At 45.5% G+C, this 10,284-nt stretch overlaps 1 protein-coding gene and 1 long non-coding RNA gene across 2 annotated transcripts in view; one reads left to right on the top strand and one right to left on the bottom strand.

Annotated features, from left to right (window-relative positions):
• The window catches only part of SHH (sonic hedgehog signaling molecule), an 11,799-nt gene extending 7,709 nt beyond the window's left edge, over positions 1–4,090 (top strand). The window contains exons 3-5 of the mRNA XM_069084597.1: positions 2,453–2,641; positions 2,984–3,022; positions 3,219–4,090. Coding sequence (XP_068940698.1) covers positions 2,453–2,641; positions 2,984–3,022; positions 3,219–4,090 — 1,100 coding nt within the window. The remainder of the gene's footprint in view (positions 1–2,452; positions 2,642–2,983; positions 3,023–3,218) is intronic.
• Positions 1–10,284, bottom strand: part of LOC138158349 (uncharacterized) — a 1,179,890-nt gene that overhangs the window by 832,330 nt on the left and 337,276 nt on the right. The window lies entirely within an intron of this gene.

The raw sequence follows: 10,284 nt of genomic DNA, 5'->3' as shown, positions 1-10,284 counted from the left end.
AGACAGAGACACAGAGATATAGAGAAGAGGCAGGGAGATGAAAGACAGACAGAGAATAGGTAAGAAATGCATTTGTCAAGGAGCTTGATGTCATTGGCTAACATCTCTAAACCTCTGGTTTTCAAATTCCACTCCTACCATTCTAAGAACTGCCCCCAACACCATGACTCTATAGTATGTAGATACCCAAGTATCTCCAAACATAATTCTAGTGGGTCCTTGGCATGGTAAGGAAGTTCCCCTCCCTCCTTCTTCCTTCCTTCCTTCTTTCCTTTTTATCTATCCATCCTCTTCACTCCTGATTTCAAGTTTGCATTAAAGCCAGCTCTAGAAGAGTACAGGGATAGGAATGGGGAGAAGATGGGGGCACTGAGGCAGAATGGGTCTACCCCCTGGTGAAGGGAAATGACTGCCACTATAAAGGTGGAACTATTAAGCAAAGGTATTAAAGTAGCAACCAGGCTCAATTCAGCCACTTAAAGCCCAGCCAGACTAGATTTTTTTTCCTCCTTCTCTAAGGGGTTTAACAACCAACCTTCTACACTCAAGTCCACATACAGAATACTCCAGCCTATGGAGAAGGTGAGGTCCAGAGTTTGCTTTTAAATGAACTCACACTCAAGTCTGTGGATTTAGAAACTAGAGTAAATATATAAATGAATAAATAAATGGCAGAGCTTTCATATGCACCAACAAGCATTAGCGCTTCCAAACATCTGGATGGCCACACGCTCGGAAGCCCTGATTATTATTATTAGTTCTGCTAAGATTACTTACTGCTGTGGGTGAGGGCCAAGAACTTTGATTTCATCTTGTGGTCTGCAGCTGGTATATCCCCAACCAAAGTGTTGGGTTTTGTTGTTTTTGGTTTGTTTTTTTTTTTTTTCTTTAAACATGTGTGGTTTTTTTTTTCCTCTGGGCTTGCAACGCCACATGCTGTTACAGAGGAGGAATAGCTATGGGGAAAAGGGAAAAAAAAAAAAGAAGAGGGCTGGAGGGTGGGAGAGGAAAGCACCCAACCTCAACTCTTCACTTGAGATCTCTTTTTAAAGGTTTCTCCACCTCTAAGCATAAGTTGTCACATTTAGCAAAACAGTTAACGGTGAATTTCAGAAGAGTTGCTTTTCTCCACTTCCCTGGCTTTGCCTGCTTGGTATTTTAAACTGTATTTTAATGGCATCTTTTAGTCAAGAAACATTTTAAAAGTGACAAAACACACTTGGTGGGAAAAAAAAAATAATGACTTTTTTTTCTTTGCAACAACAGAAAGAGGGTGTGGGGGGAGGGGACCTGAAAATGGAGGAGAGTGGTGGTATGTGTATTTATAGCAGAGGGATAGGACTCACCACAGGAAAGAAAGTTAGAAATATTCACTTCCTTGGATACAGAGACAAGAAAGTTTCTCACTTCCAAAACTCTATTGCAATGGGGAAGGGTGGGCCTGGGTGGTATCTGAGTATGTTCACCCTGCAGGGGAAGTTGGTGAGCCTCTCTCTAGGCTGTCCTGTCTAGACGCTGAAATGACCTCTGAGGCCCTCTCTTTCTGTTTTTCATAATGGTTTTCCATCCTTTCCCCTGCTCCCTGTCCAAAGCATCTCCCCCAGGAATTTCTCTTCAAGCCTCCTCCCAAATGTAAAGGCATAATCTACCCTGTGGATTTTTCCTAGGGAGAGGAAGAATTCCGAGGGCCTAGAAAGCTACTCATTGAAATTCCGAACACACTTGGGGTTTGGGGGCAATATCTAGTGCGTGTCAGGCAGGGTCGTGTGACTCTACTATGGGGTTTTCTAGAGACCAGGTCCCATTCCAGGGACTAAAGCTGGTTTCCAATGGTCAGAGGCTCACTTCATGACGGAGAAACTGATGAGAAGATTAAAACCTCTGTAATTCCAGCAGGAAGATTCTTTCTCTCAATCTCTATTTGCAAAAAGCATGATCCCGGAGATTGGAATGCAGAGGAGAGCACAGCCCCTCCCCTCCCAGGCCCCCCTCTAGTCCTCCATCTGGATAGAGAGAGACCGAGACGGAGAGGGTGAGAGGCTGGGATGGTCAAAGGGGGCATTGAAAATGGACCGCGTCTATCTGGTGCTTAGAGCAGGGTCCTCCATTTAAAATTCAAATACACGTCTTGAGTGCCCTGCCAAAGTGGCTTTGCTGTGTAAATAGTGCTTGTGAGGGCCTGGGTTTTTGGAGAGTATGTGTGTGAATTGGCACACGGGGGGCTCTGCACCTGAGCAAATAACGGGCTGGGTAGTAAGAGAGTAGTGAGAGAGTGACAAAAAGAGACGAAGAAGAGGGGGAGAAAATGGAAGTGTCCTCTCTTCTAAGAGTACCTCCCATTTATTCAGGGAAGCGAAATGACAATGCGCGGGTTCTTTATTAGGTTTTAATTAGAGAACCCAAACAAACGGCGGATTTTCACTCCCAGACCAATTCCCTGGTGTGTTTGTAGAGTTGCTGCAACTTTTCCAGTTATTTTTCCACCAGAGACCCCATGCAACTGAAAAACGCTGTGGGGCTCTAGGGTGTTCAGCTCAAGCTCAGCGCTCCTGTGTCCATCTCGCCCACCCCAATCCCCTCCCCATCGAGAAACCCGGGACATCCACCACCGCGCCAGCCCCGCGCTGGGGGATAAGTCCCAGTAGGAATGGGTGCAAAATCAACACCCCCTGACCTCTGCCCACCCCTCCCCCACCCCCGCCCAGTTCCGTGTTCCGAGCTCACCCAGAACGAGGAATTAGTGGTTGGAGAGTAAGCATCCTTAATTTGGAGAGGGCGGGGCGAGGGGAAAGGGGCCTTCTAATGTAAAATGAAATGGGAACCCCGACTTCCCCCCAAAAAGTGGGCGACAGCTATCTATCTAATTCAGTGGTAAAGTGGAGCAGTGGGAAAGGGCAGGCAGGACTCCTTCCGAGGGAAGATGTGACAAACCTCCAGTCTGGAGCAATTTCACACCCTTTGATACCTCCCTTGGTCTTCCCAGAGTACGACAAGGAATTTGTTCTCGATGTTCGTGCGGAGGGTGGGGAGAAAGAGGGGAGCCCTGTGTTCTGCCCCTGGAATCTCTAGCTAGTCGCCTGGCATCAGCAGGATTTGCCCGTCTCCCGCCACCACCCCATTCATTTTCCCCTCGCCCGCCCCACCTCTCACGCGCTGCCTTCCTCTTGGTACTAACTCCCTCCTTCCCCCTTTCTTTCTCCTCCCGCTCCCACCTGCAGAGAACTCAGTGGCCGCCAAGTCGGGCGGCTGCTTCCCGGGCTCGGCCACTGTGCACCTGGAGCAGGGCGGCACGAAGCTGGTGAAGGACCTGAGCCCTGGGGATCGGGTGCTGGCGGCCGACGACCAGGGCCGCCTGCTCTACAGCGACTTCTTGGCCTTCTTGGACCGGGAGGACGGCGCCAAGAAGGTGTTCTACGTGATCGAGACGCGGGAGCCCCGAGAGCGCCTGCTGCTCACCGCCGCCCACCTGCTCTTCGTCGCCCCACACAACGACTCGGGTCCGGAGCCGCTGCCTCCGGGGGAGCCGGGGCTGCTGCCGTCGGGGCAGCCGTCGGGCTGGGCCTGGCAGAGTCCGCCACCCGGGGTCTCGACCGGACGCCAGTCGCTCTTTGCCAGCCGGGTCCGCCCCGGACAGCGGGTCTACGTGGTGGAGGAGCGGGGCGGTGACCGGAGGCTGCTGCCTGCCGCCGTGCACAGCGTGTCCCTGCGCGAGGAAGCCACGGGAGTGTACGCCCCGCTCACGGCGCAGGGCACCATCCTCATCAACCGCGTGCTGGCCTCTTGCTACGCTGTCATCGAGGAGCACAGCTGGGCGCACTGGGCCTTCGCCCCCTTCCGACTGGCCCACGCCCTGCTGGCAGTGCTCTCCCCCGCCGGCAGGGACTGTGGCGGGGGCGGCGGCGGCCCGGGCGGGGGCGGCGGCGGCCGGCTCCTCCTCCCCGCAGCCTCGCCAGATGTGCCCGACGCTCCAGATGCCGGGGCCACGACGGCAGGCATCCACTGGTACTCGCAGCTGCTTTACCAAATAGGCACCTGGCTGTTGGACAGCGACGCACTGCACCCCCTGGGGATGGCAGTGAAGTCCAGCTGAAACAGAGGGGGATCCTGGGCGGAAGGGGGGCGGGGAGGGTAAGGGTGGGGGTAACAACAACAAAAGAAATTATGAGAGCACGGAATGAGACTTTTAATTATAATAATAATTAATAATAATAATGATAATAAAGTAGGACAGTCCAAAGTAGACTTTAAGGAAACACAGACCCCGGGAAGTTTTGTTGTTGTGTTTAGTTTTTATATATATATTATATATATTTTAATTTTGTTGTTTTTTTGTTATTGTTTTATTTTTGTTATTATTTTTTCCTCCTCTCCTGGCTATTTATTTGTTTGGTATTTGAATAGATGTTTTAAATAATATGAACCGGACCTTCAAGAGCCTTAAATAGTTTTTTTTTCTTTGATAACTTATTATTATCATGTGAATTGTACTCACAGGGGGGAAAGATTATTTTGTGAGGCCAAGCAAAACTGCTCAGAGTCTATTTTTCTACATGTCCCGCGTGTCCTGACTTTCAGAAAGCAAAATTCTGTACTTTCCGCTCCTCCTTTGCATCGCTCCTGCTTTCCAGCAAGTGTAAAGTAAGACATGCTTCGTGGGGGTCCACAAATTATATTTTTGTACGCAGAATTGTAAATTAGATTTTTTGAGAGATCAATACTTAACAGAATTACATTTTGTTTTTTTTTGAAATAGTGTAAAATATGAGAATATATTATTTTAATTTAACTAGTTTCCACTGTAACAGCCATCTCCTGTATTGTCTTTTTTGGTTTAATATTTGCATTGTCAGCACCATTATGGCCACATTCTTGGAAGTCAAGACTGTTACACACACTTTTTTTTTTTTGCAAACTGCAAGAACTTTGTTATTTTTAACTTCAAAGAATTTATTAGAAAATAATATTTTTAAAAAAAAAGCGCACATGGTAATGAGCCCACAAAGATGGAGCCTGTAGTTTGTACAGAGAAAAAAAAAGGATGTTTTGCATTAATAAATTGAGAAATAACTACTGTAAATTTACTAAAATGTATTTTTAAAATATTTTGTAATAGTTTTAATAGTTTTATAGAAATAAAATGTGCCATGCACAATCTGGTTAGTATATAATAACTAAGAGTTATTGTTGCAGCCCATTTTTTTTTCTTTTTGGCTTCTTTGTTTGGGAAACCCGATGCTAAAAGGAGTTCCCCGATATTATATTTAGATGTGTTGCTTATACTGTGAATTCAGATAAACTTAAGTAGGTAACCAAATACATCACATCAACTTGTTGATTCTCCTGTCTGGAGAAACCTCAATCTGTTTGTATTTATTTTGTGAAATTGTTTCTACACTCCCAGTGGTGGGGTGTGGTGTGTCGGTGGTGGGGTGTGTGTGAAGGGGGGTTTTCCCCTTGATAAAAAAAACAAAAAACAAACCCTAATTTGTTAGAGAGGAGTCAGCCCCAAAGGAACTTTCAGTGAACTTTCTCCCTTAATTTCCTTTTCTGTACTATGTAGTCAACTCGGTTGGCTCACTTTTCAGTGCCTAGAAGTAGGCCCCATCCTGTCCTTTGGATGCCAAGAAGTCTCATTGCACTTTCTCTATCTCTGAGTTTTAGTCACCAGGCCCCATCACTGTCTTTCTAGATCCTCAAGGCTGCGTATCTACAGCCCTGCATGGAGAATGGCCTCCTACTATGTGATTCTACCAGTCAATGTCCTCTAGCAAGCTCCTAGGATTTCTGAACCAGAGGGAGAACAAACGAACATATTCACTTCTCTGCCTGGTCTTTCTTGATGGATTGATTCTGAAAGGGATGGCATTTTCCCCACCTATTGCCGAGTTTGTGGCAGATCCAGGAGGGATATACTATGCTGGTCTTTTCCAGCTCTGTGTGGGAGTTGATGGTGGCCCAAAGACAGCAAGGTCTCTTCCTTTCCATCAGTCCTTTGTATATGCAACCTGACCCAATTTCTGCATGGCATGGTCCCCAGGGTTCTGCTGCAGACTGTTGCAAGTAATTGGCAATGTCTCCAAAACCTCCCAAACTTCCATGCCTGGGACACTGAAGCAGCCCTTTGCTTGGTCCCAGTTAGCTAGGCCACTGGGTCCCCAGGGCTACAGGTTTGAGGTTCTGAGGAATAGGAGGCAGCAGGCATCGTACTGACCTGCATGCCTGTTAGTGGTCAGCAACTGTCCTTTTGTCTTTGCAGAGTCAGACTGTGAATCTCCTTGATCCTTGGCTATAGCTACATTAGTGGGTGAGAATAAACTTTGTATAGTGTATGTGGCCATACCTTTTTACCTTAGTTCCCAAGCCCTTGCTCATCTGATCTATGACAGGCCATGGAGTTGGAAACCTGAGTCTACCTTAGGGATGAACCCTGTCTGTTTCTTTTCTTTTCCTTCAGGTTATCCATGTATAGGGCATCTTCAGGAGTTACCCTCCCAGCTGCTCAACTTTCCAGTGTCTTTCACATGAGGATAGTAGAGTGGAAAGATGTTGGATTCAGAGTTGGAGCCCCAGCTCTCTCAGTTAATAATGATGTGACCTTAGATGTTGCCTCATCTATAAAATAAGGAGTTTGGATTAAATGACCTGGGAGTTCCCTTCTAGCTCCAAATCTATCATCCTGTGATATGATTTTGTTAACCAAAGGACACCATGTTTGATCCTATGAGCAGCCCTAGGCACTTGGCCTGTGAAGTGATATCTGGGATATAATGATAACTGACCCATGCTATGAGTTAGTGTTTAAGGACTGGGCCTGTTTCTTCCCCTTCTCATTTTCATACTAGGCCATGTTGAAAGGAGACTTTAATGGTTGTACAGTATCCTCTATATTGAATATTAAAATATCATGGGCTTAGGGTTAAATTGATCAATGGGAACAGAGGCATTGGGCCGCCCATCTATGGTGAAGACTCGCTGGGTTGGGGGCTTTATCTGTAGGAGGGGGACCTTTCTCAGTTATATTTCTGTAAAGAACTATTTCCTTCCTGGAGATTATCATGTTTTAAAGAGTTTACAAACCCAGATGGGGCTTCAAGATTTTAATTATTGTGACTTACGCCGACTCAGGAGTAAAACTGAGCTGTGTGTGTAGTCCTAGCCAAGATGCAAGACTAGCAGAAACAGGGTTCTCTGAGCTCTGTCACCCAGTGTGTCTCTAAAAGCTTCAGCTTGAAACATAGCAGTACCCACAGTGGAACAATCTCTAAGCACAGAATTCTGATTGTCACGTGGGCAGCAAACTCTCTCAGCCAGACCCCTCAATGGAGCATTCTCTTGACTTGCATCCTTTCTCTTTTCCCTCCATCTTTTAACAATACCTCTAGAGCTTCTTGTGAAGAATCACTTTTCTTCATGGGCATTGAAAGGGCTTAGCAGAAAGGAGCCACATGGCAGAGAAGCTAGACTAGGAGGAAAGGGGCCACCAGTTGGCTTCAACTTGGCACCATCCTCAAGGTGACACAAGGTTCTCCATGTTCATGGTTGACAATGGCAATAGCTTGTATAAAATGTATGCATAGTGGTTGCTGCCGACCTAGTGAATGATTAAATACATATCTATTCCTGTTGAAAATATGTATAAGAATGTACTTGAAGCTATTACCCTTGTGCTCTGTTGTTTAAATAATTAAAGAAATTATAGAGACTTTCTGAAATGTCTGTTATGTGACAGAACCCCCGCCCCCATCCCATACTGTCAGTTAAAGTTGTCATTTTCTTTCATAAAATTCCAATGGAAATCAGAAAAGGGGAAAAAACGTTCCAGTGGAGAATTCAGTTTCCAGATCCCTTCAATGGGTATATAATCACCCAACTGAGGTGTAAAGTTGCAGGTGATTCATTGCATTAGAAACAACTCTGAGACCTAAAACTTTTGTGTGTGTGTGTGTGAAGAGGGTGGAGGAAGACACTGGAATGGGGAGCATCCCTCTCCTGGGTGAATCCCTTTACATGCTTTACAATGCCCATGTGTGAAATACTGGACTGATGTGTCAAGAAAGCCAGTTAGTTGTGAATTTTGACACGGAAGAAACAAAGAACCTATTCATACATTAGCAGAGACTTACTGGAGCTAACTTCCTTTGGTTGGGTGTGGAGAAGTCTCAGCAGGTCAGAATTCACTATTAATGCTGGAGAAATTGTCTTTAATCTATCCTTCCAAGTAAAATCATCAGTATCCACTTGGGCTAGGAAACCTACAGAGGTTTCCTATTTTGCTTCTTCAGTAATAAGCACATTTATTTGATCATCTTTTCTAGTCAAGGTATTCTTCTAGTCCTGGGCACAGCTGGGTCTTTTCCAGAGGTTAATATCAAGTGAAAGTGATCCCAGCTCTTGGAACAATGTGGACCAGGATGAAGTGACTTGAAATACCCTCATCGTGTACTTTAAAATGAGAGTCAAAAGGAAATGCTAAACCCCCCTCCACTTGAACCCTGTTGGAAGGGACCCCAAGTAATTATCTCAAGTCTATGACAACTGTTGTTCAGTCGTGTCCAACTTTTCATGACCCCATTTGGGGTTTTCTTGGCAAAGATACTGGATTGGCTTGCCATTTCTTTCTCCAGCTTATTTTACAGTTGACAGAGGAATAAACAGGGTTAAATGACTTATCCAAGGTCACACAGCTAGCAATTGTCTGAGATCAGACAATTTGAACTCAGAAAGAAACCAGATTTGAACTCAGGAAGATGAGTCTTCCTTACCTCCAGGTCTAGCACTCTATCCACTATACCACCTAGCTGCCCAACTTTGACAACTTTAAAATCACATGAACCTTTAGGATCTGGAAGAACTTAGAGAAAGAACCAAGGTTTATTCTAGAACCAATTACTCCATCCTGAGAAACTAAGAAATCTGGATTAGGAAATAACTTTTTTCTCTCTTCCTCCAAATTGAGAAAAAAAATCCAAACACTGTGGCTTTCATCTTACTCTGTAAACAAAGTTCAGATCTTTTGAAAAATCAAGTTATCTACTTTCTACTATCTATCATATTTAAGAGGAGGGTACCTGTTACTGGCTAGAAAAAAAAACTGTTGGTTCCCATCAAATGTCTTAGAGATATGAAATCTAGAACGGACACTGTATTGGGGCAAATGTTATGCCAGAGAACACGTTGAGATTCCCCAATGCTGTAGAGACCAAATGCCTTTGAAAAGTTTTGTTTCCTAGCCAAGGGCTCAGTGTGGTGGTCAATGGGTTTCCTGTGGCTAGGAAAGCTGTTACTTGGATGAGAAAACATGGAACCCTGCCATTGGCCATCTCCCAATTCCTTCTGGAAGAGAAGGGGATAACCCAGCTGGGGAATTGCCTTTTCTAGAGGTCAGTATCAACTACAAGGCCTGTAATACACTTTGGGGGAATGATTTCATCATAAGTCAGGCCTATAGATATGGAGAAAGACTTGGTCATCTCTGGAAATGACTTTAAGCCCTAGGGCTACATGCATATAAGTGTGTATATATGTATATCTTTATATATATGTATGTATATGTGTATGTGTATGTATGAATGCCACAGAGGTCTTAAGTATCACATTCCTAGACAGAACCTTCATATCTCAATTACCAATGGCTCCTTCCCTAGCTTCCCCATGCTGGGTGTTTTCTTTTTACACTCAGGGCTGCCTAACCTGTGTTATTCTATTCTACTATCCTACTCTATTCTGTTCAACAGCTGCATTCATCCAGATCTGAGAAATGATCTTTGTGTTGCTTGGAGCCCCTTTCCCCAGAGGGGATGGGATATTTATTATTATTCATTGTCAGTTAACATTTATTGAGCCCCTTCTGTATGCACTGCACTGTACTAGGCACAATGGAGAAACACAAAAGTAGATAGTTTGTATTTACTTGGCGGGCACCTGATGATGGGGTTTCTGGGTACCCCATACTGCCCCAGGAACTCTCTCTCAATTGTAGTTCCAAGCCCTGATTGGAGCAGGGAGATTGAGACATTTTCTTGAACTGGGACTGTGGGAAAGACTACAAGCAGAACACACACATTTATTACTTCCTGCTAAGTGCCGTGTATGGGAGGACCTGGTCTCCGATCTCTCATTCCTCCAAAGAGTCCCAGAGACTCTTTGTAGTGGTGGCTGATATTTCCCACTTCTCTACTCCACAGTGCTGCTGCTGTTGCTGCTGCTACTGCCAGAATCCAAATAGTCCAAGCAGCCTCTGGCCACAGGAGGGGAGGAGGTGCCTGCCTTTGGCTGGATAGGGGT

The sequence above is a fragment of the Petaurus breviceps genome, unplaced genomic scaffold (genome assembly GCF_028583685.1).
Source record: "Petaurus breviceps papuanus isolate PSGF00001 unplaced genomic scaffold, PetGlider_PUasm1.0 115, whole genome shotgun sequence".
Lineage (NCBI taxonomy): Eukaryota > Metazoa > Chordata > Mammalia > Diprotodontia > Petauridae > Petaurus > Petaurus breviceps.
This window is presented reverse-complemented; position numbering and strand designations above follow the sequence as displayed.